Here is a 26,610-nt window from a genome sequence, read left to right on the forward strand (position 1 = left end):
CGCCAACGCCTGACTGTGTCCGACGGTAACAAAATCCAGTCATATCTTGTTTAACTTTATGGAGTCTCACCCGGTTGCCTGGCAACTGCTCAAAACCAAGAAATAGTCTGAGGCTAATGGTGCCTTCAAATGAAACTCGCGAGAACAACATGGGAAGTCGAGTACACGATATGCTCGGCGGTCAAGTTAAGTCGTGAGAACGCTGCTGATATTTTATTATATATATCAACATTATATTCATATAATATATATTTATATTAACGTTACGGTCGGTATCTAGAAGCCACAGAGGCTAACAATTTAGCAAGCAGGTAACATAATGCAGGATATGCAAAGGCATAATGGCAAAGGAAAAAGACGACGGCGTTGGGAATGTCAACATTTTCCTCAGACATATTGTAAAATTACGAAGAATTACAATATATTAACTTATTATGCAGCGAAAAATTAACTTCCATGGCCTCTGCCATTTCTGACAACGTCGACAAACACGTCACAGCCTGTGAAACTTTCCACTTATGAGGTCATGAATACCACAAGAGTTCATATGGACTCTTTTCGTGAACACGGTAAACATGACCTCATTTGAAGGCACCATAATTGTCATTTTTAATACTTCGGTTTTTACAGATCAAACAAATATGACAAAAAAAAAAAGAGCAATTAGTGAGCTTTAGTTGTGCTGCAGGATGAATTTTGTTACAGAGCCAGGTGAGTCATTTCCCTCTCTAGTCTTTATTCTAAGCTAAGAGGCGACTGGCTGTAGCCTTTAACAGATACATTCTTCTCATCTAACTCTGCCAGAAAGTGAATAAGCGTATTTCCCAAAATCAAATTATTCCTTTAACTTATCCCGTTAATATATATATAATTTTTTTAATATGCAAGGGCATAAACACAACCACAAAAATACAAAAAAATAAAACAGGTTTCACGTTAGATTTCAATCTCTTTACAGTAAAACTGAGACACAATGACAGAAACCATGATTTAAGTCTCGAGGGCATATTGGCTACAGTTGCCATCACTGTGTAAAGTCTCCTGTGCTTGTGAAGGGAGATTATGAAGTGCTGTCGTATAAATAGTAAGATTTTAAACTGTTTTCGGATCCATCCGTTCTGGAAGAAGATAGGAGGTGGAGCTCGGTGAGTTTTAGAGAGCCGAGGGTTTTCAAGCTGAGAAAATAATAAAAGTTTAGATGCTGCTGGGGATGTTAGCCGCCCCCTTCTCTTGCGTATATGCTGCTTTACTTTCACAGCGTAATGTCAGTCATTCATGAATTTAAACATAACAGGCTGGTATTTAGGTTTTGAAATGAGAAACCAACACTGTAATTTTGGCTTTGGAGTAAATTGTCCCTTTAAAACCAAACTCCACCCCAGTAAATAGTGAAATATGGCTTTCCTGCCCACAAACAATAAATACAGATACTCCAACTGTACGTAGACTACTGTTACTGTAGAGTAAAATGTAACTTTTCTTTAAAATCCCCACTCCCAGAGGTTGAGTCAAGAGCCCGGGTATTAGTCCCCTCCCAGAGTGAGCTGTGTCCAGCTCGGTGGTGGGAGGGAACACTAGTGTAATCTTCCAGTCCAGTTTATTTACAGTGGTGTTTGCCAGCCGAGGACCGGCTTGATGGGGGTCTATCGGAAGAGGCGATACATGCGGGGCAGACGTCCGTCTTTGCTGGAGAGGGCGGCCTGGATGTGTTCGTACGAGGGCAGCTCCGTCAGGTCTCCCAGAGCTGCTACTGCGGGCTTACTGCGCAGCATCTTGGTGGTTACTCTCTTAATGTCACTGGCTGTCACGTTGCCTGGAAATTATTTGTTGACAAGTCAAAACATGAATAAACAAGGAGGGTGAAGTAAGGCTATTTCTACTTATTAAAGGGCGGGTCCATCCGCTTTCTGTTGTTTTTTTTCAAATGGAAACACACTCAGCCGAGGTAAAGCGGCTGTGGACGGGAGCAGCAGAAAAACTTACTTTAGCCACCTAAAAAATGAATGATCAGTTAAAGTGTAGGCTATATTTAGAATATTTTCACAGCTTTCCTTTGCCATCAGATAACTGTTTCTGACGGGGAACTGAAGCCATTATATCGCTCTCTTCAAAGCCACCAGACTGCATTCACTAAACCAGTGATTTTACCTCACAGAACACAGGAGTTGCTGCTCTAACCTCAGCAGGTCACATGAAAACAGGAACACGTTTTTAGAAGGGCTTGGGAAAATAGCATTTTGACGCTAAAACATACGTACTTTGACCAAAATTTGAATGTTGGGATTTGAATACATAAGGAACACAACTGGGAAGCTACAGAATGATTTAATAACCTAAAAAACAAATGGACCCACCCTTTCATTTTTAATGCAACTTTTCCTCTTACATGGCTATTTTGTGACAGTACTCACTTATTAGATCACACAGTTCATGTGGCAGCTTTCTCTTTCCTGTGGAGAGAACCTGGCGACCAACATCTTCAAAAATAACCGGCCGCGACTCGAGGTTCATCATCAACATGGACTTGAGCTGAGTTTTGGCCCTCTCCAGCTCCATCTGGGTATACAGGGGGAAAGTAATTAGAGAAATGCTCCAAGAATGGTACACCACCTTTGTTTCTTTAATCAATAAGTTGTGGTGGGTTGCCCTGATAGTGAAACACAGCCATTACCTCTCCTGCGTTGCCAGCCATCTGAATGAACTCTCTGGTTATTATCTCCACCATTTCCCGCACCTGGAGATGAATGTATGAAATGATGAGAACTCTACATAAACATCAACAGAGACCACATAAAGAGCCATTCACACGAGAAAGCCATATGCACATTTTGAAAACAGAACATAACTATGCAACTAAGTTTTAGAGGGATATCTGACAAAATTTAAGAAAAGCTGTGATTGGTAAAAAAAAAAGAAGCTATTTGGATGTAAATGTACAATAAGACATTTGAACCCTGCAGTTATGAGCCTGTACCAACCTGTCTGGGGTCTGCACTGGCGTGGATACACAGCAGACCACTGTCCTCATAGCTATGGTGGTAGGAGGTGGCATTGTACATCCAATGATGCCTACAACAGACAAGGGAAACCACGAGACATTAGTGAAACTGACTATTGTTGTTGTATGGTGCGTGTCCAGAGGGGTGTTTTTTATCGCAAAGGATTGCCTCGCTTCCCAGCATTGGACGCTTGATGGACTGCCACTAGGCACTGGGCACCTGATTGGATGAACGCTTTCCTCTTTATTTTAGATCGACAATGGTTAGTTTAAAAGCCGGACGTCCCTGATTGCATAAAGTAGCCTAGACCTCAACTTTATGCACGAGGAACCCCCAACGTCATGCCCCGTCTCTCGAAACGCACCACTAACAGAATGCATGGCACGGCTGCTTACATAGACAATGAATGGGAAGCGTGGAAAGGACGGATCCTGTGGACACGTACCATTATACTAGTGACTTATAATTATCTGAAACAAGGCTGAATTGAGGTTTTTGAGACGTTCACCTGTTGAGCACGTTCAGGTAAAGGCGGGTGAACATGCCTTTCCCAGGTCCTCCTGCTGAAAAGGAACCACCTCCCCCCATCATCATGTTGAGCACCGCGAATGGGATGAAGTCGTCTTCCTGTGAAGAGAAAACAGGATTTGTTTTATTTGGGAGCTTGTAGCTAACATATTCAAGATAGCCAGGCACTGCAGACACCTACCAGGAAGGAGCAGCTCTCCAGGCCGATCATGATGTGAGTGAGCTCTGGGATCGGGGTGGGGCCGAGACTCACATCCGACATATCCTTATCCATCTGAGAGATTATAAGAAGATGTTATTAACCTACCTTCAAGACGCTTGTATCAGTGTTCCCCCTTTTAACTCTGAAATGTTCCCAATGAACACAAAAATACTGTTAAGTGCAGTAACTGTTGCTTCATATCTAACATCATTCCTCAGCCAAGAGCTTGTTCAATTTAGTGAAATATCAAAAGAGATTTCTCATCTGTAACTACAGACAAACAGTCTGCTAACCTACAGAAGACACTTTGTGGACATTTTTACAAATTGTGATTTCTGGTTAATAGCTAAATGCATTTAACATTTCTATGGTAGTCATCCTGTTTAAGTGACCCCCATGATACTACAAACAGATGTTCTTTTTGTCTTCTACATCTGAAAAAATCCACCAGATAAATAAATGCTACCTGAAGACAACATTTAGAACCAAATCTGGTACAAACAACTTATAAACAATGAATCACCTTGACGATGCCACCGGTGTACTGTGCTACAGAGAGGTCCACGTTGGCCACTGAACTCGTTCCCCACACCGGCTTGGCGTCCAGCAGGTATTTCCTGGCACATTCAACCAGCTGCTCGTGCTCGATGCCCACTCCAGCCAGCACCATCCGCTCCGGACAGTAATAGTTACGCAGGTAGCTGTGGAGCACGTTCTTGTCAATCTTGTCCACGTTGTCTCCGGGACAAAAGCGAGGCAGTCCGACCGTGTTGCCTCGATACGCGGCCTGGAAACAAACAGTGAACCATTATAGCCGTTTTTGGACCGGAGGAACTTTTTCATAGTTCTAAGAAGAACCCCCATTTCTATTGTGTCTGCACTGCAAGAACTAGGAATGATCTTAGTTCTTTGAACGCTGTTTTGAGGGACTTTAGCAGCTTCTTTTTGTGAGTACGTGTACGTGATTGGTCGAACACATGAGCCAATGCAGCAACTGACATTTTTAAAAACCTTTTAGCCGAGTAAACAACAGGCAACACAAACAGCTTGTAACAAAAAAAAGTGAAAAAATACAGACAAATGGACCGACAGCTAAATCCACAAGTTAACTCTAACCCAGTAGCACAAAGACTAACCCACTGAGCTGAAGAAGCCGATTCAAGCTGAAATCACAACAGGTACTTGTGTGATGGCTATTTTGCTTGGGTATTTATGATTGTGGCATGTGACAGAGTTGTTAATTTATTGTTATATTACTTAAAAAAAAGCAAAGAGAGCTTGGAGCAAACTTGCTGCTTGCCGTGCTGCAGATGTGTGAGAGCACAATCTGGGTTTTCAGAATTGCTTAATTCATAATTTTAGGAAATTATCCCTGAAAAAAATGCCAAAGTTTTGCTGGTGAAAACTTAAAAATATTAATAACAGGATTATTTGGTTCCCTCTCTCACAGAAAGCCGGTGTAAGAGGGTCCAAACAAAGGATGTGACTCACAGCATGGATCATCTCAGTGAGTAAGGGTTCAGGGTCCGGCCTCATGTTTAGATCTTCTAACTCAAAGCGTACCGCCATTCTGGTCATCTCGATCTCTTCATCTGCGTGTAAACAAACATAGATCATATCAGACAGGCAGACATTTTGGACCCGTTCGCATGGATTTGTCATTTAAAATAAGAAAGGACTTACCCAGCAGGCGAGGCTGCAGAACAGCATCAGAGAGAAGACTGACCACCGTGTCCAGGCCCTTCACTTCAGCAGACACTGCATACATGGTGGTATCCCTGCACAGCAAAATCAATGATGCATCAACAGCTGTGTTTGCATACTCTCCAATGCAAGAAAGTTCACATATGGAAGGTACAAATGCACAAACATTACATTTTATAACACTGAGAAAGGTATTCTGCTGAGAGGCTACACACCTTGATGTTTGGCAGTCACATATCCCTCCATGTTTTTCCAACGTGAGGAGAATTTCATCTTTACTCCCGTACTGAGCCGTAGACTACAGATACAAAAATTACAGCATCACTTCACGTGCCTGCCTGACCTTTCACTTTGTGGTCTTTACTAGTTTGTTTTACTTACAGAAAAGGCGAGTTTCTCTACGAAGTGTGCGATCCCACTCGGGTACTTTGCTTCATGTCTGGATCCCGAATTTACTAAAACTAAAGAAAAAAAAGAAAAAGAAAACAAACATGTCATTCACTTCTGCCAGATCCTGAAGAAAAGTGGATATTATAATTTGCATATCAGCGGTGAAACATACTTCCAACTGTGCAGAATTGACCAAACTTGTTTTGGGAAGCGACTCTGAGGCCATTTTCTAGGGTAGTGATCTTGGTCTCATATTTTTCCTGACCATCCACAGATGCAAACACGGGCTTGGGGATCCCAGGCAGCGGAGACGAGAGGGAGATATTTGGGTATCCGCCGCCACTGCTGTACTTTCTGTACGCAGCGATCCCAAACCTTTGAGAACAACAAAGAAATGTTTCTTTAACTTATTCTTAGCAATGTTAGGCCATTATGAAAACTGTGTTTAAATCCTTAACTTGAGCATAAGTTGCTAAACCTCAAAGTATACCAGGGTTTCCCCTGCACATTGTTAAACTGAGGCGGTAAGCCACCATCAACCATATACATCTCTTCTAATCTAGTCCAGCTACTAAACGATGGTCTAATCAATTGCCACACATTAAATATATGACATCTGCTGTTTGAAATAACGTCTCCAGTCTTTGTTCCTGAAGTTTAATGTTTTATTTCATAAGATTTTGTAGATTCTTGTGGCAGGTAGACAAAAAAGTTAATTTCCAACACTGAACACCATTAATCTCAAATATGTGTTTTGGTGATGTTGCTCCAAAATCTCCCATAGGTGACCTGTTAAATCAGGTTGAGAACTGGTAGCTAGGGGTTTCATGCATACTGTATGAAACCCCTTGTGCCTCGTAGAAGCCTCTATTATGTTTTATGTCTATTATGTGCACTCATTAATTAGGTTTTACCTTTAACTTGTCACCCATCTGTACTTTCTACATTGTTACGCATTAAGTTGTTTTATGCATTGCAGTCAAAAATGTAACGTCAAAGGAACGGTGTAGCAATTACACTCAAGTGCCAGTTTATTAAGTAAACTTTAGCTAAAACTAATGCAGTCTTAATACAAAAGTCCTGCAATAAATCCTACCTTCACGACGGATATAATGTTCAGTTTATGTTGAAAGTGTATTTACAACGGACATGCGCATACCATGATGATAAATTAAAACAAGTATTGTCTATTGCTACGTTTTGTACTGTTTTTTTTTTATCATTATCTTTATTCTGTTGTTAAGCTGCTGCAAAGGTACAAATTCCTGCTGGGATAAATAAAGTACTCTGTTTTATCTATTTAAACCTTTATTGATTCAGTTATTGTAGCAGCACAAAGACAGCAATACATAGATAAATAGAAAAAGCAGCAAATAAATGATAAGAGGAAGGCTTCTATAACACTAAAAATAAAATATGAAATATACAAGAGCATTTGGAGACAAACATTACGAGATAAAGTTACACTAGTGTGATTAATGATGCAAAAATAAGTGCAACATATTAACATAATATAGATAAGATATTCCTTCATTAGTCCTGCAGTGGGGACATTTGCAGTGTACAGCAGCAAAGGGGATAGTGCAAAAAACAAGATGCACCAGCTAACACAGTAAAAAAGAGCTGAACAAAGTGAAACAAAATATGAACCATTTAAATAGAAGGAAGTATAAAAATAGGAGCAGTATATACAGTATTGACAATAAACAGACTATTAACAAAATTGCACAAGTGGAAAATTATATTGCACAGTGAGAATGAAATGAAACTCCACCTGAAAATATCAAGTTATTGTTAGTTTTTGGTGTGTAAGTGTAAGTGGTCTACTGGGAGCAGTGCTGGTTGAGGAGTCTGACAGCTGCAGGAAGGAAGAACCTATATAGTATTAACTGGTAGATTATTATATAGTATGGGATGTGATACAGTATAAGGTGAAATGTAGTAGCATAACATAATATATAGTAGTGTGGCAGCTGCCAATTCTCTGGTGCTTGCTGTTGTTTCCCTTTTCCCTAGTGTTTTTTTGGTTGAGTTGCTGAGTGATTAGAGGGTTATTCAGTTCACCTGTTGCGCAGGGTGTGGGGACTGGCTCTTAAATGATAGTTGAGAGCAGCTTGGTGCATTCCCCTCTTGGCCAATCAGGGTGTAACGACGCCCTTTCTGTAGGGCTTAAAAGAGGAGGGAAACTGCACACCCAGGGTCATTCTGATCTCTCCTTCACTCAATGCAACATGTGTTACCAGCTTTACCAGAAACTCTGGTCTGTTTTGGGCCCTTTTGGGATTCTGTGATCTTTGTGGTTTTGTTTGTTGAGAGTGTTGACTCCTAGTTGGGGAAACAAGTTAAGTGCCAACCAATTGGGTTACCTGCACTGGGACGATTAGGTGCTATTTGTGCAACAGCTGGCTTGCCTTACGATAGTCTAACGCCTGCAGGCTGTATTTTTGTATTCTATTCATTTGTTGATTTTCAATGAAACCCTTTATACCCATTTCTTTTAGTGTATTTTATTTGGGAAAACTTTAAAAGGAAGGTAAGAGGAAAAGCCAAACCAATCTTTCAGTTTCCTTAAATTGTTTGTTATTATAGAGGCATTTGTTCATTATCATTATTAAGGAGGCATTTTATATTATGTGGATGGGAACTGTTTTTCAGTCTTCTGACTGAACAACTAAAGTCTGGGGAACTCAGTACCGCCACAGTACAGATATATAACATAACTTAACATAACACATATTTAGTACAGCTGACTTTGCACTTCTCAAACTTTGATCCAAATATATCCCTTAATATTTAAACTATCAAACATTCAGCTCTTCAACAAACTGGAAAAGCCCTCAAATCACCAAACATATGTGTTCATCTCTAAATCTAACCTCACTAATACTGGTGACTTTATGACGTCATGATGTAACATCAGCCAACCTGACAGCAAGAGGACCACAGCTTGTTTGAAGGCTAGCAGTTAGCATGGTGCTAACAGAGGAAGCTAATCTGATGAGGACGAAGAAAGTTATGAAGCTGCGGACGTCAGAGAGAAACGTGACACAGAAGACACTTACCGTGCCGGTAGTGTTGTTTCTCTGTATTTAACTCGAGTCTGGCAGTTATATTAAAAGGTTTCTTACCTTTGAACACGACTCCAGCTTCTCCAGCTTCTACACCGCGACATGTGAGCCGACATCTTCGATCCTCTGTGACCAGAAAGTGACCCGGATGATGATGAAACGGTTCCTGAAGCACTTCCGGTGCAGAAACTCTACTACTGTAAAACAAAAAGATGACATACTAACAAAGATTGACATATTATTACCCACTTTTAACAATCCCAGTTTTTCAGCAGAAATTTACATAATTAATTTGATTAATATCTTAGTAAAATATTATATCCATAGAATTATATGGCTTAAAAGAATACCCTCTTTTTATACTTTTAAAGATACTGATTTTAAAACACATTGACTATGATTGAAAACTTACAACTCAAAAATTCAAAATTGGCAAAAACTATTACACTGATTAGATATTTCAAATTGATTGAATTGATCTAGACCATTTTCCTTTCCTTAGATTTTATTTATTGTATAATTTATTTAATTTTTTATATTGTTTTTATTATTGTAATCTGTACATGTTTATGTAACTACTGTATTGAACTTTCGAAATAAAGCATGGAAAAAAAACAAACTGCTTTATTTATTTTTACAAACTTTTGTTATTATTATTATTATTAATATTATTATTGTTATTATTATTATTATAAAAAACAGCCAAAATAAAATCAAGTTAAATTAAATTAAATAGCTGAGTACTTTGGAGCACTTTCAACTGTATTTGTATGAAATAGTGTCATACAAACCTAACCTTAACTATTTAATTTAATTTAATTTAACTTTATTTTATTTTTGCTGTTTTTAATAATAATAATAATAATTATTATTATTATTATTCGAGACTATAAAAAATGCTATGGTAAATGATTCCTCTGCCAATTGTCTCTGTTTTCTTTCTACAAGTTTTTATGCTGCCATCTTGGAATAGAGATTTCCAACCTCAATATGGGACTTGGTTAAATAATTGTTAGATAGGAATAGAATAAAATAAAATAATAAAATGATTGATTATTATTATTATAACCACATTATTCTCTAGTGCACTGATCTGCAGGTGCTTTTCATCCCCTTTGTCTTCATCATGCTTTGTGTCATTTTATGATTGGCTCATGAGTCTGGAGCCGATAGTTTGCTTACTGAAAGATGAAGGTTTATTAAGGCTAAAACAACTGTCTGTGTCGCTCTAATTTGGGCTCTAAACAGAACAATTGATCCTTTAGAGTGGTCCGCAGGCCATTTAGCTCCACATCACTGAATCAATTCTGACACAGAAAAAGGCCAGCTCTTAAATAACGTCACCACTTCCACCTGATTTTAAACATTCAAGAGCTACAGGAGGATTTAACCAGCAGCAGATTAAACTAACTGAGTGAATAATATCCAATTAGTACTACAATGTTCTCAATCTTGCAAGCCACCACAGTTTTATGGTTCATATCTCAGCTTTCAGCCTATGAGCTCCAGGACACCATCCACCTTCTGAAAGAGGAGAACCTCCACCTGCAGCACCGACTGGAGAACCTCACCCGGGCTCTCAGAGACTTGAAACACCTTCTGAAAGGTACGAGCGGAGAGCTGTCTCATTATTGGATTGTAAATTAGTAAATTAATAGCCATTTGTTTCACATTTAACACAGTTTCTGGGGGAGAACATGACACTGAGTTTCTGCACGTCTGGAAGGAATGGTCCCAACACGGTAAGTTTGACATTATGAAGCACATCCTGTTTTTATGTCTTTGTTCCACCAACAGTCTCGTGTTTTGCAGGCATTAGTGCTGAGACTCAACAAACGTTGGAGCAGGCCCTCTGTTTATCCGAGCTCCACGGAGCTGCCCAGCCCATCTTCATCACTCCGGACCTCCTCCTCCTCTCACCTTTCATCTCAATAAATCTGCTGCTGCTGTCCTGACTCACCTCCAAAAAACCTCATCTCATCATCATCAACGTCTTTCAACTCCACGAGTCCTTATGATTATAGGATTAAGAAAGTTAATGTGATTATTATCTTATATTTAATAATTATAAAGCACGACCATCAAAATAGGCTACTGAGGTCATGTAATTTTTTGACTACCAACAAAACATCTCTGGAAAAATGTAAAGAATCACATTTAATTTATTCATTTGAACTTTTTTCTGCTGTAAATGTTTTCCCCATACATTATGGTCTCAATGTTGTTTTTCTAAACTGTAATTCTGGTGGACAATAAATCTCTTTAACCCTTGTCTTTTGTTAAGATTGGCTTTACTTCCTCATTGTTTGGGGTCCCACAGACCCCAATGCTGTATGTGTTATTCTTTTCATTTAAATATTTTTTTTTCTTTTCTTCTGACAATTCACATATCTGAAATGATATTTCTGCACTGCTTCTATCCATTGTTTATTATCCAACTTCGAGATGACAGCCGGTATCAGAGAAGATCTAACGCCGTATTCACAGCAGAGGACCGGCGAAGTGCGGCCTGTGGCGAGCGGCCATGCAATGTCTAAGAAAAGCTGCTGCGGCCGCTCTCGAGCTCAGCGAGCTGCGGCTGTTTGATTCTGCGACGAAGTGCAGCCAAACAAAAGTTGGGAAAAGTTTAACTTTTAGTGTGAAAGTGCGACCAGCGAGAACCCGTAGCCAATCAGTAAACAGATCCTGTGACATGTTTACCTATGTTGCAAAGAATTTCTTCCCGCCTGAAACACATGAATATGCCTCCTGGCCGGCGAGCCGCACTTCGCCGCTGCCTGGTGTGAATTCGGCGAAACACAATTTCTCACCTGGGATCAAAAATGTTCATCCTATCTTGTCTTTGTTTGCTCTTATAGTGAAGTAATAAATTAATCAATGTACGACAATTCAAAGATTCAAAGCTTTATAAAAGTAACATGTGTAGTGGAATGCAACGTGACATACTCAGGTTGTGCTGAAAGACTTTAAGGATTAGAAAAAAGTAATATAAAGGATAAAAAGTCAAGACACATTTTTTTTTAAACATGTAAAAGTTAAATACATATGTCAGTATATCAACAGTTCATTCTATAGTAAATGGGTCTTTACCACAAAGAATTATCTATTAAACTGTGCTCTCTCACAGATTATGTTTGGAGAACTGGGATGCTACACCTCCTTTGGTGGATTTGTGTGTTTGATGTTGTCCTGAATCCAACATTGTTGCATTTCGCCTGCTAAATCAGTCTTTGTCTGCTTAATTAAAATGACCCTTCCTGCATAGATTATAAATCGGTGCATTTGTACTTTCATTTCCATTTGATTATGCTGAATGGATCGTCAATTTACATTTGCAAGAGCTTCATCTGGCCCCAGTAGACGACATGTGATGAGACTACAGTGTGTGTGAGCTGAGACAGAAGCCACTGCATGCATTCGTCTTTTTTATGTACTCTTCTCCCCTTTTAACTTAAAAAGAGGTCAATTTGTGGTTGAAACAAGACTAAGAGTCTTCAGTCATCCTAGCAGCTCTGTGAGGCTGTACTAGTGGCACTTTGAGCTAAATGCTAACATCACAATTGTCTCACAATGACAATACCAACACGCATAATGTTGCTCTAAATCAAGTGTAGACCACACAATTAGATGTGTTTAGTGTTTGTTTGCTTAGTTCAAATTAATGTAAATCTTAATGCTGCAGCACACAATGATGCTGTACATATTTTTATAGTGTGCTTTCAACTTTGTAGCAACCATGTGGGCTCTTTCCTGTTGCTGCCCATAAAGAAATGGTTTTCCAGAGTTAGGTACGGAAGAATGTGACTGAAATTTGATATTGCCCAATATCAGTGTTGGACCTCACGAATGCTCATGTGGCTGAATGGGAGCATAATAAATCCCTACAGCCAAAATCTTGTGGAAAAGCTTCTTAGAACAGTGGAGGTTGTTAGAGCAGCAGATACATGCTTATAGTGGTAGAATGAGTTGTTTAACAAACACATATGGGTGTAATCTTAGTAGTATATATACAGTAGATACACATTTCCTAATATCATGCTTCCTCACAGTGGACTTTTGGCTTCACATTTTGATTTATTGTTTTGTAAGGAGAGTGTTTTATCATTTTTGCTTCTGTTAACTGCCTAAAATACAGAGTATACAATTAATGGTTTTGTGCTTCATTAGGAGAGGGGGAGGTTGTCTAGCACATGCGTGCGGCTGTTGCTTGTTGTTCTCTCCCAGCTGTAAGCTCTGCAAATGCATCAGGAGAACAGAGGTTGTGCACAGACTGCAGACAGACAGAAACCAGACTGAAGACGAATGGGCTGACTGCAAACCAACACAGAAACAATCCATCAACAGAGTAAGTATCATTACCTCTCAATGCTTTTGTGAAAATAGCGTCCATGTTGTCTTATATTTAGTCTTTTTTTTTTACTACCTTTACACTGATCATTCAGTGTAGTGTGCTTTGTGTTTATTCAGCTGTTAATATTTCTCGTTTTCATTCATATGCAAATGCAGCTCTCATTACACAACATGCACTAAACCAGCACTGAATTTGTGTTTCTCTTGTTTATCTGTTGAATGCATGCAAGCGGTTTACAGTGCTTCATTTATTTGGTATTAATATTGTGGATGTTCAGCAGGAGGATGATGAAAGAGACTGCAAACCAACAGAAGCTGTATTGTTTCCAAATGCTGTTTCTGAGTACCCTCTGGCAATAAAACTAAACAAAGGAAAAAACAATTACAGGCAATACAAGATGATTCAAATTCTAGCTTGTGTACTATTAACAAATATAAATAACAGTATAAATGTCCAAAATCTTTTGGAGAATAAGTGCAGAAGTGCCAGATTTAAATGCAAATTATTATAATGAAATGCAATTTAAACATTACTTTTCATCAATGATGCTCTGAAAAGAAGCCAAAATCCAAAGCAAGTCATTCAATGAATTGTTTTTATGTCACTTGACCTCCACACTGAAAGAAAAAATGAATAGAGATCTGCTTTTAAAGAACAAAAATAGAAGAATTTCAGCTTTTTCATTTGAACAAAACTCTAATGCGGACAAAAACTAAATTTAATCACTAACTAACAATCATGTTAGGTGCTGGGGATGAGGTTCAGGTTATAAACTATATCTCCAGATTATTGACCGCTTAATCTGAAGTGATGCATCCAGCACATTCACTGCAGCTATAGCCCATTTTAGTCCCGTTGATGCAACCACTTCCTTATAAGTACCTGTGACTGACCAAACAGTAGTATTCCTTTGACAGTCTGTATTGAAAAAAAAAAGAGCATATGAGTCAGTGTGTGGGCTAAAAAACACCGTAATGACATGCTAAACAGTGTAAATGATCTGTTGTGAGTCAAATAAATACACACCCACAGGCTCTCAGCATTATGTGAGTAGAACCAGCCACTAGCTCTGCTGAGCCAATCAAGCAATTCATTGATGCGTTTAGTTCAACAGTGATGACTAATGTACTAATGTCTGAAATCAAGGGGCCTTTGTTTTGTTTTGTGTTTTCATTGGTTCAAGCATGTAATCATCACTGGTGGGAATTTGGTTTCACTATTTCCACATGTTTTCTTTCTTTCTTTCTTCTTTGAATATTTGATATTTTTTACCATAAACCTCAATATTGATAATATCATGCTACGGTGGGTATGATTGCTAGTAATACAATACAATTATAATCTAATCTAGGGGTGGATGATATTGTCTATAAATTGTTTATTCATTGATATTTTAAAAAAAAAATAAGAAAATTGTAACATCTAACTATATTTAAAGGTACAGTGTGTAGGATCTGGCGGCATCTAGTGGTGTGGTTGCAGATTGCAACAAACTGAGCACCCCTCCGCTCACTCCTCCCTTTCCAAGACTGCGGTAACGTGAGACGCCGAGGACAAAACTGTGGTAACGCCGTTCACCTCACTCAGAGGCCATCCATACAATAACACAACATTAGGAGCAACGGAGGTCAGACGGCGGCTGGCGGTGACACGGTTTTGCACTCTGCGGCTCACGTTACTGCAGTTTCACAAGCGTGTCGGAGAACTACGGTACAATTTTTGCTAAACCTGCTAAACGGATATATTTGATACAAAACATCTTCATGTTTCTCTCTGTGCAACGTTCACATTATTGCAAAGCACGCCGAACCCTTTAACCTTCATCATTACACATTCAGTTTGTGTCTCTTGAGGTCAGAATATATCTTTGGCGTGTTTCCCTTCAACATCCCCTAATATTTACTCGCTCAAATTCAGCATTGCATAAGCAAAATTTGTGGCACATTCAAACACTAAAGGATCAGCCCTTAAATGGCCATAGTGAGGATCATGAAAGCCTATGCGATCAGACGGGTAGCTTTCCTTGCAGAGGACCAATAACTGATCTTCATAGTACAAAGCTCCGCAGCCTCTTTTCATGTCACTTTCATTGAGTGGAGGGCCACAGTGCGAGCTCTATAAAGTGGCTGGGCCCATTCAAGGGACTAAAGAGGACAAAGCTGAGCTCACTGCGCTGCCATAGACTCACAACCAAAATAGGAATGAAGCAAAGAGAAAAGGGAGGGGAGGGCATTAACAGCAAGAAGAGAGAGAGAGAGAGAGAGAGAGAGAGAGAGAGAGAGAGAGAGAGAGAGAGAGAGAGAGAGAGAGAGAGAGAGAGAGAGAGAGAGAGGTGTTAAATTCATCTGCTGAATACATTTACTAGAAACTGATCAAAAGTGAATCTATGCACACGGCAGCTTCAGTGTGGTAATGGTACAGTGAGTGTTTATGAGAAAAAGAAGAGCTGAAGTCATATTATATCACTGAAGAATATCTCTGAGACATTTAACGCATGTAACTACATGTAACTACATTGTCATAGATGTGCTCTTGGGTTAATTTTAGCATGCCAGTTGCCTGATTAAGACTAGACACTACAGAGCTGTCAAAAAGCAAAGAGTCTGCATCAAAGTTCTTGACAGCAAGGGTTGAAATTGACCACATTTCCAAAAGAAACTCTTACCTGTGCACGTTTTCCCAGCTGACGCCATGGATGAAGCTGTATGGTGGTTTCCTCATGCCTCCCAGGGAGCTCTGCAGTAGGATGCATGTCTGTGTCTCCATCTGGACGCTCCCACAGATGACTTTCCACCTCGGTTTACTCATCCTGTCCAGCTTGGTAGTCTCATCCGAACTGGGTGAGTCCATGTATACTTTTTTTACTGTCCAACCACTAGATGTTTGCTGTCCCTAAACATCATGCACGGTGTCAACAGAGGGATTCATGGTCATCTGCTAACTTCCAATTCCTGTTTATACTGTGTGCTCCAGGTTTGGAGGGTGTTTTCTTCAGTCCTCAGGACCAGACAGTCAGAGAAGGAGAGGGGGTTTTCTTCCAGTGTGTGTCGGGAGAAAGTTCACCTCCTGCGAGCATCACCTGGCTCAAAGACGGGACTCTGGTCACAAGAGGAAGACACATTCAGGTGAGCACTGATGCAGCTTTAGATTGATGAACCACTTCCCTGTAGCAAAAAAAATATTTATTTTGACCCACGTGTATTATTACTGTATGCTTCAAAATGTGTTTTCGTGTTCAGGGTGAATATGGAGGTGGTAGCCAGAAGAAGACTTCAGGCACTCTTCATCTTTTCAACGTAACATTAGAGGATGATGGGATGTACATTTGTGTTACGCTCAATCCTTCACTGAACATCAGCAAGAAGAGCAACGCAGCTAAACTAACTGTGCAGGGTGAGTACATCTTTTTGTTTTTTACTCTTACACTTCAATTCATACCGAGAAATCATCACTTTATGTCTGACTCATGAAAAATAAACACAAATGGCACCAAAAAAATTATATTTTTTACAAGTCTAATTCGTTATAAGACTCTATTATTCTTAAGTGAAGTGAAAACTTTAATCTTGAACTTGATAATTCCTCTTTCTTGGAAGCAGTTTCAGTATTTTTTACACTTTTTTTCACTAGTATCCCAAAAATGTTGCTTTAATTGAAAATATATCTTAAAAACTAATTGGAGCAAGACAAATGATGCATTCCCAATTGAAAGATTTTTATTTCGACTTTTCATTAAATGTCATATTTGAATACATTTCCTGCAGTGTGGTTGAATCTTAAAGCGTTGTCACTCTACCTTGTAGGGGTCCCTAGAAGGCTGCAGATCATCCAGGGCCCTGACAACATCACTGTTGCTATGGGAACAGAGGTCTCCATGCGCTGTGCTGTCCGTGGCTTCCCTGTTCCCATGGTGCACTGGTTCAAAGACGGCTGCCTCCTGTCGAACTGCTCAACCTCGTTTAGCCTCCAGAACAATGGACAGCTGCTCACATTCAGGTCCAACACTGCAAGGACGAGAGGAATATTCATTCTTTATTGTTAAATTGTAATGATAAACCAAAAAAAATAATGCTTATTTTGCATTGAGTTTGTTCAGGAATATGTTTAATATATATAGTTTCTAACAAGTTGTTATCCACTCTGTCTGGAGGTTTTATACTCTGAATTTAAAGTCTCATTTCTGGCCGTGTTCTCCAGGAACGTGACCAGGGAGGACGAGGGCTCGTATCACTGTGAAGCATCCAACCAGAAAGAGTCCATCAAGTCGGAGCCGGCCTTCCTGCTTCCAGCCGGTACTGTGTGCCAACGTCCGCAGTAAACTGAACTGTTTAATGTCACATTTTTAACACTACTAAATAATTTTCACAGTGCGTGAAATTCCTTGTTAAAACAAATAAGACAAATTTAAAGGTGCTAAATGCAAGATTGGCAGCATTTCTATTGCCTCTGCACGGCTCTCACGGCGACAGCTGAGCCGGCGGTTCGTAGCTAACAGCGCTAACAGTGAAAACAAAGGCAACACTGCTGGGAGAGCTAACAGTGTTTACCTGAAGGGGAACCGGAGGGTGGGCGCTACGCTTCTGCGATGGCGCTATTGGTCGGGATGGAGTCATCAGCTGTAACCGCCGTATAAGAGCAGGGCAGAGTGGCGGCTGTAAGCTAGCCAGTGGGGCACGCTCACATGCACTAAAAGCATGCCCGGCCGGCCCGGCTATGTCAACAAAGCACAGAGAAGCTCTGATTACAACACACACAGAGAGAGAGTGACTTCATTCTCTGCTCAGGTAGACATTACTCCACTATATCTTTACATAGTATGGGTATCGTATAGAGCATCTTTAATTCGTAGTTTCTATCTCAGACCACGTTTAACATACCTGTTCCACCTGTTGAAAAAGCTTCTTGTTTTCTGAGGATAAACATGAGCTCTTTGCGCTTTTACTTCTGACAAAAGCAGAAGCAGAAAAATGAAAAACAACAGAAACAATCACATTTTTAAAAAGGAATAAGCACATTTGTAGTATTATTTAGTCCATGTTTTAACTTTTTGTTGATTGTTTTACTTATTTTATAATATAGCTTTTGTTTTGAATGTGTGACTTTTGCAAACAAATATGTACATTATGTGTAAGTATATGTATATTTTTATTTTGTACAGTTAAATATCAGAAATAACAGTTTGCAACATTCTCTTACTCAAACAGGGAAAGAAACACAAACTGAATCACAGATAGTAACTTCAATGAATGAGAAAGATTTGGGGACTTTTAAAGTCAAATAGCTCAAAAGACAGAAACTTTTATTCACATGACATGACTCTTGATGCTTGTGGTTCAGTGGTGAAACTATGAAAAGTACAAACGTATATTTAAGTGATGCACATGTTGTGTTTCCAGATATGGACTGGGATTTCGTCCAGCAGCCCGTAAACCTGACGGTGAAGAGAGGAGAAAATGTTACAGTCACCTGCAGGCCTCCGTACAGCCGACCAGCAGCTCAGGTGTCCTGGTTCAAAAACAACCAACTTCTCTCAACTCCCACAGATCACGAGACTGTGCTGCCCAGTGGAGACCTCTTTTTCCACAGGTGTGTATGTGTGTTTGGTTTGTATTTGTACATTGGCGTACTGTAGTTGAGAACATGACAATATCCAATATTACAGCTAATAATATATAACATTAGCGTTCGGTAAATTCATTAGATCATCACCAATTTCATGCTTTCAAGGTTTCTACAATCTTGTCTTGACTTTATTCTGTGCAGTGTGCAGGAGTACGACAACGGGAGCTACTTCTGCAGAGCCTCCAACATCCACCTTCAGAGATTTCTCACCTCTAGAAGAGCAACTCTGACCGTGCTGGGTATGACGTTATAATAGACCCACCATACTGTTGCTTCATCTACGTGTGTAATAACAGTCATTCTTTTCTCTTCCTGGCAGCCCCTCCATCTGTGAAGCTGTGGCCTCAGGTGTTGACGGTGCCTGTGGGTGCTCGGGTGGTGCTGGACTGTCAGGTGTCCGGTCACCCTCTACCCTCCATCAGCTGGGTGAAGAGAGGCCACTCCAAGCAGACTGGAGGCAAGATCACTCTGGGGTACGTTAAGGTTGAGGATATGTTCCGTCTTGTAACCGCAGATCATTTACTTAAGTAATACCACAGTGCAAAAATACTCATACAAGCCATAGACTGTACATAAGAATTGGACGTAGTCACCGTGACGTCACCCATTGGTTTGTGGACTGCTGTTTTGAAGCCTCGAGTTCAGCAGTTTGGCCGTCACCATCTTAGTTTTTGCAACCAGAAGTGACACAAGAAGGTGGAGCTAAGTACAAACCTAACGCTGAATAAGACATTTTGAGACGACCAAAATACAGTAATACAATGCAGTATTTACTTCAACCTCTGTTGCTCACCAGCAAAACTGCATGAAGCAGTACGACAACTGCCTTACAGTATATGAAGATGTTGATCTTTCTCTCATACAGATTGAAGAACGCCACTCTCTACATCCAGTCCGCCCGGAGCTACGATGAGGGAGTGTATGTGTGCGAGGCCTCCAACACTCTGGGCCACAGCCGCAACACAGCAATGCTGAGAGTTGCTGGTAATTTTTATACAAATTTAACTGAAACATAATGCACCAACTCCTCCTCAAATCAATAGTTGAGTCAGAGGAGAAGTCAGGAACATGTGAAACTGACTTTTCTGGCACAAACACTAGTGAGACACCATTACAATTCTCACTTTAAATCTTGTAGTGATCACTTTCATTGTGAGAAATATTCACTGTTTAAGGCACAAGTCATTTATAAAGCTCATTGCTACTCAGTACAGTCTGTATACAAATACAAACTGTGCTGACGTAGCTATATTGGCTTCAAAGCAGAGCACATGGACCTAACCATGATATCCATATATAACCATATACTTCAAATATTTACCAACAAACTTGAAGTGAGAACTGGGATTGTGCATATTTTACTGGTCTTAAAAAGACAATGTGACATGTACAAGAGTGCATTTTGTTCACAAAACAATGGTCAAGTGGCACAAAATTGTATTTCCTTGCACAAAATGCTAGCCATATGTCACAAACGTTACATCTTCTTCATCTTATGGCACATAATTCAGTACAGTGAGGGTGCCTATTTTGCATAACAAAGGTAGAATATGACTATATTTACCTCTTTCCTCGTTCCAGTGAGTCCCATCATAGTGACCTTTGTAGGTCAGGTGAGCTGCAGGATCGGTGCTTCAGCGGTCCTGCCCTGCAGGGCTGTAGGGATTCTGCCCATCACGTACACCTGGACCAGGGGCAGAGCAGAGAGACAGTCCCCCATCAGTCCCACTGAAGACAGACACATTGATGGTGAGTCCAAAGTGTCATTGGAGTTGTATATTTTCATCAGGTTTTTCACCAGGTTCTCACTGGAAGCAGCAAACATGAACTTTAATCTACGATACCTAAACTGGATGTGGTTTATGAATTGTTATCTTATGCAGTAGATGGAGCTCTGCACATTTCCAGTGTGCAGTATTCTGACGTCGGGGAATATTACTGTACAGCTGAGAACCGAGCAGGACGACACCAGAGACGTAGCATTCTCACCGTCGCAGGTATGTTGACATTACATATAACACATATTATTACAAACATCCATGCACATACTGTATATTGTCTTATTATCACAGTAAATTTAAAGAGGGTGTGTGGTGTGCTGTCATTACATGGGGTACTTCGAGGCGTACACTTACAGTACATAGTTATACGACAAGATGCTTCCTTGAGCCCATATCCACAAGTTTATTTTTGACTATCTTTCATGCTGTCCTCTGTCCTAAGCTGAACACCGTCCAGCTGATAGAGGCAAGCAGACAAGACTGGTTTTGTCTGCTGTGAGTAATGACGTGAAAAATTTAAAAATCTCTGCTGTGGCTTATGTGGTGGCACTGTATGAAGCTGTGAATTATTCTTGAATGTGTGTGCTCTTAACAACTTTACATGTGGTGACTTTCCATTGTCAGTGTGTAACATCACTGCTCTGATATTTGTGGCCTATTGCCTGCTTATTACTGTACTTGTTTTGTGGCCTAGTTCATTTCTGATTGAAACATTACGCCCGTCCTGAAACTAAGAGTCTGTCATATTGTCTAGGGCACCGACACTAGCAAAGACCTGCCTGTTTCCCAATCCAGTGACTCTGTGGCTGAGCAACACATCGAGACAACACATCATCCACATGTACAGGCACAGCATAAGGACGTCACATGTATGTACTTAAAGAAAAACTTCTATATGTTATAAAATATGTATATTCCTGTAAAATAAAAACATTTTTCCTACTATTTCCACAGGCTCCTTATCACACTGTGATGCTACGACAAACAGAGCCACCGCATTGTCGACATTTTCAAGGAGAGCAGTGGCTGAGCTAAAGATGCCACCGCGATCACTTGGCCATCTTTTACAGCACCGCCTGAATCAGCCAACAACCAATCCGACCCAGCCGTTAGTCACACAGATGCAGCCTCCCATGTTACCACCTCCTCCACATCCACACTTCCAGGCAGTAGATCTCCACACCCAACTGACCGGTGATCCTCTTTTGATTTCATATAGTGAACCAACAGTAATACACAGCCAGGCATCAGTAGATACCAAGGAAGTTTTGGGTACAACCCTTCAGTATCTGCTCACTGAAAGTCGATCCCATTTGACATCATCACGTACACAATTTCAGCATCAAGTCAGTGATGAATTGTTGATAGAGCCTGATTCTCAGGGCTCTAACATCCGTGCTGTGTCTGTAGCCAATCCAATCACAGAGCCCTTCACTGAGACGGCAAACCCTCCAGTGGGTGAACCCTTCGGCTTTCTTAACTTGGATTCGTATTCGCCGACTCCAACACAGAGTCCTGTAACCCAAACTAAGACGAGCCACTCTGGTTCAGTCACCCAGTCTTTTGCTTTACAAGCTGAATTGCAACAAACGCACCAGCTGGTTACAAAAAGTCAATTTGACCAATCCTACCATGAGCCAACCTCAATCCAGATTTCTCACACCAAACTCGAGCACCAAGGTCAACGTCTACAGCGGCCTTCACCAACCATCTCACAGATATCTCAACAATCTTTCACTCAAAATCTTTTTCCGAAGTTCCACCTCGAGCTATCGACAATCCCGAATCATCTGCCCTCCACGCAACCTCCACCGTCTTCAGTTACGAAGCCTCAACAATCCCAAAATCACAGTCAACTTTCGCCCGCAACTTCAACCACGTCTACACTTCCTCAATCATCTCCAACACAACATCCACTGCTCCACTCACAACCACCACAGACAGAAACATTTCCACTCCAACACATAAACCCGCCTAAAATCCAGCCTTCAATCTCAACCATCCATCAGACGTCCAATCCTTCAACGCAGGACTCTGAGACTCCTGTTGTCCATCAGGTCAACATATCCGATCAGGTACAGCTAAATACCAGCCAGAAAGGTGACCCAGTTCAGACAGCTAAACCAGCCAATGACACAGAGCTGACAGAGTGGCTGAAGAGGAACACCTCCCAATCACCGATGACCAGCAATGATCAACGGTAGGTCAAAATAAAATATGGTGGACTTGATGGATTGTCGGAAAAAAAGCAGCAAGATTTCACTTTAGTTTTGTGTTTTTACGCTCCAGAGTAACGCAGCAGTCTCCCTCATGGCTGCCCGTGCTGGAGAAACATGACATCCCCATCGTGGTGGGAGTGGGTGTGTCTCTGGCCTTCATTTTCATCACTGTTACCTTCTATGCTGTGGTCCAGAAGAACGAAACCGCACCAACAAGCCGAGCAGGTCAGAGATCTTCAGCCGCATCAAATGTCAGCACACCTATTTCACATTCTGAGCATGGTAAACTTGGACAAAACACTTATTCTTCAAGGAATAGTTTGACATTTTGGGTAATGTGCTTATTCGCTTTAGGGCGGAGAGTTAGATAAGAAGAATGACACCACTCTCATATATGAGAGTGGTGTCATTCTTCTCTCCACCAGAAAGCGATTAAAGCACATTTACCAAAATGTCAAACTATTCCTTTAAAATCTAAATGTCCTTGACAGCTCAGAGGAATCTAGGCGTCCCCATTCGACACACTGGAAGTCGAGCTGCAGGACGTACATACGAAAACAGGTAAATACACTATTGCACAGGACAGAGAAATGCACGAGACGAGGCCTTGAAAGTGATCTTTTTACCTGTTTGTGTTTCTTGCACAGAGCTTTTGAAGACGATGACTGTGTGGCAGTGATTGAGCAGAGCCCCAACACATCAGACACCCGCGCCCGACCTCCAGGACCGAGCCTGGTCACGGTGCAGATGGAGCCCACGTTTGAGGATCAGGAGGACACACAACCCGCTCTGGACGATCACTCAGTCACCGTAGAGACTTATCCTGAGCCCCTTCTTGACACAAAGGTTTGACAACAAAGAAAAACATGAATGGAAATAGAGTGGTGCAGGAATGAGTCCTAAAACCCGGAAATGAGTTAGCATTTTAGCACTTCCGGTTCACTCATCTGGAAGTCAATGTTTTTTTTTGTTAGATGCCTGAAATAAGGTCTTAGGTAAGAGACTTGGATACCCAAAGTGTGCCAAATAGGTTTTCTACCTCTTGAAAGGGAATCTGGCTATAAAATACTGCAGATATCCACTTCAGGAGGCCATGTGCATGACATTTACCCCATGCATTATCAGATTCTACCATTGTGCACAATATAAAATCAATAAAAAATAACTAAATTGTATAATTTTGAATCCAAATGGAGTAGTTTTATTATAATAATGAAATATGATCAAGTAAAACTTCACTAGCAATGTAAATACGATAACAAAAAAGAATCCAAAGTCAAGGATGTACATTCAATATAAAAACGGTGAAAAATATTATAAAGTAAAAATACAATTTCTGTTGCGTTGATATTGTAACTAAAATATTGAAATCATTTCCAAACAAACATTATTTGGACAAAATACACTTGGAGTGTTGTTTTAGTAGCGTTAAGGCCTCGTCTTTTAGAAACAATTCGGAAAAAAAGGCCACCGCAGCATTTTAAATGCTAAATCTTCTAAGATAAAAAGAAAATGTCTGTGACTTGTCCTCTAGTGCCACCCTTCGCCTTACTCACAAGAACAGCAAAGCTATCTAACATTAGTGTTGATGTGTAGTTAGAATTGCAAACCTCATGGTGCCATCAGACTTGTTACGGTTTATTTTATCGAACCTGTTAAATGATCATTATTATCATTATACTATTTCAGATCGATCCCTCTCTTGAGGAGGAGAAGGGCTGCAGTTTGTCCCAGCCCAGCATCCAGCTGCAGTGTGCTGAGGACTGGACCAGTAACAGAGGAGACAACCGCTGCAGCCCATGCCAGGATGCCTTGCCTCCCCCATCACCCTTACCCTCCCGTTCACCTTCCCCCTCGCCACCATCCAGACGTGAGGAGGGCCTGCGCTCCTCGTTAACCCTGCAAAGTGCTGAGGCATGTGGAGCACCCATCCACCACAGCCTCAGCATCTCACATGGCAACCCTCCCCTGCTCCTTTCTCACCACGTCTCCTTGGGCCTCACTACCGTCGCAGTGGATGTCCATTTTTACCCAGCAGCCACTGCTTCGATGGCAGTAGGCACTAGCACTCATATCAATTCAGTCTCCAATTCCACTTCGGTGGAGACACCTCTCTTCAGTCCCCCGTTAGTCAACAGTCAGGAGAATGACCAATCGACTGCCAGATTTAATCAGAGTAAGTAACAACAGACATCCTCATATAAGATAAGTCATCAAAAATATTTTAAAGGAGGGATTTTGATATGAAAAAAATATATATTTTTGGACATATATTTGGAATTTAATATCTGAACAATTAGCACAGGGCCTCAGGATTATAACTTGGAAAATGTATTTTTTATTTTACTGTGTCTTTAAGGATGAGGAGTTAGAGCCTGGAGGCGATTAGCTTAGCTTAGCATAAAGATTGGAGGCAGTGGGAAACAACTATAACAACTGTTAAAGTTCAAAATACACCTCATCTTAAAACATAATCTTCTTTGTTGAATCTGTACACAAACAGAAATGTAAAAACTGTCATTATGTGGTTTCAGAAGGAGTCGTAGCAAAACAATTTCTTGTGCAAACAACAGTTTATCCATTCACCTAGCACATCTGTATTGAGGACGGAACCTGCCAAAATCAAAAATATATGAATAAATAAATAAATAAATCATTAAATGAAACAAAAATAATATCAAATAATGTAAAAAATGTAGCCATTAATTCATTGATTAAATGTGACATAAATTGATATTACTGTTTTAATTTGCTTCTTTATTTATTTATTTTTGTATCAGTTCACTTATCTATTTACTCTTCTGTTTAATTTCCCTTTTATTTATTTATTTTTATTCATTTTTTTATGTTATTCATTCATTTTTGCACTTATTTTTTGTATTTATTTTACATTTATTTTTAAATGTACGTATTTATTTATGTATTTATGCATTTATTTATTTATTTATGCACAGTTTTCCATTTGCATTTCACCAATTATTTATTTCCCCAAACTTATATATTTCTGTATTCTTTTCTTTATAAATTTCTTTACACATTTCTTTTTATATTTCTTTATGCATTTCTGCCTCATTATGTAAACAAAGGGGATGTCACTCAACGCGTATGCGTAAATGCATAAATACATACATTTAAAAATAAATATAGATTAAACAATAAATGCAAAAATAAATAAAATTGAAAAAATATTACAAATAAATACATAAATAAGTAAAAGGGAATATTAAACATAAAAGGAAATAAATAAGGGAATAAATATAAAGATAAATAAAAAAAGAAGCAAATTAAAACAGAAATATAAATTTATGTCAAATTTTAACAATTAATTAATGGCTACATTTATTTTTTATATTTTTTTGCTACATTTAATTTATTTATCGAGTCATGTATTTATTTATTTGTTTATTTGTATTCATTTTTAAATGTATTTATTACTTATTTTTAATATTATTTTTGTTACATTTAATGACATATTTATTAATTTATTGAGTCATTTATTCATTTATTTTTTATTTTGTAAGATTCCGTCGTCCATACATCTATGCAGCATCTCTACTACTCTCGACTGTTCACAAAAAAATTGCGAAACTCCCCATAAAACTATACTGAGCTTCAGAGGTGCTGGTAAGCTTATTTTTGAAACTTTAAACACAGCCAGGCTAGCTGCTTTCAGTTGTCATGGTCAGCTAGGCTAACCGCCTCCTGGCTTCAACTCTGTACCAAACACACAGACACGAGAGTGTTAT

At 39.8% G+C, this 26,610-nt stretch overlaps 2 protein-coding genes across 6 annotated transcripts; one reads left to right on the forward strand and one right to left on the reverse strand.

Moving 5' to 3' along the window:
• Positions 1–859: 859 nt before the first annotated feature.
• pmpca (peptidase, mitochondrial processing subunit alpha) lies at positions 860–9,306 on the reverse strand. The gene is made up of 13 exons (XM_074639071.1): positions 8,952–9,306; positions 5,996–6,198; positions 5,815–5,894; positions 5,649–5,731; positions 5,413–5,507; positions 5,221–5,321; positions 4,253–4,516; positions 3,709–3,801; positions 3,508–3,626; positions 2,979–3,069; positions 2,672–2,734; positions 2,412–2,556; positions 860–1,813 (listed from the first exon to the last, which is right to left on the reverse strand). Exons 1-13 carry the CDS (start codon positions 9,005–9,007, stop codon positions 1,644–1,646), a joined length of 1,563 nt encoding a protein of 520 aa, XP_074495172.1. The 5' UTR covers positions 9,008–9,306; the 3' UTR covers positions 860–1,643.
• A 3,608-nt stretch (positions 9,307–12,914) lies between these two features.
• On the forward strand, positions 12,915–25,189 carry LOC141769707 (uncharacterized). Of its 5 annotated transcripts, none has more exons than XM_074639063.1 (19): positions 12,915–13,236; positions 15,926–16,082; positions 16,216–16,367; positions 16,482–16,635; positions 17,046–17,238; positions 17,440–17,549; positions 18,639–18,828; positions 19,006–19,103; positions 19,184–19,337; positions 19,730–19,848; positions 20,446–20,613; positions 20,748–20,861; positions 21,088–21,140; positions 21,400–21,514; positions 21,600–22,845; positions 22,935–23,146; positions 23,356–23,425; positions 23,512–23,710; positions 24,554–25,189. In XM_074639063.1, the coding sequence occupies exons 1-19, from the start codon at positions 13,039–13,041 to the stop codon at positions 25,046–25,048; spliced, it is 4,197 nt and encodes a 1,398-aa protein (XP_074495164.1). In that variant the 5' UTR covers positions 12,915–13,038; the 3' UTR covers positions 25,049–25,189. The 5 variants fall into 5 exon arrangements, with proteins under 5 accessions (XP_074495164.1, XP_074495166.1, XP_074495165.1 ...); XM_074639065.1 differs by having other exon boundaries at positions 22,935–23,089; XM_074639064.1 differs by having other exon boundaries at positions 17,440–17,534; positions 24,554–25,188.
• Positions 25,190–26,610: the final 1,421 nt, after the last annotated feature.

Source organism: Sebastes fasciatus, chromosome 6 (genome assembly GCF_043250625.1).
Source record: "Sebastes fasciatus isolate fSebFas1 chromosome 6, fSebFas1.pri, whole genome shotgun sequence".
Lineage (NCBI taxonomy): Eukaryota > Metazoa > Chordata > Actinopteri > Perciformes > Sebastidae > Sebastes > Sebastes fasciatus.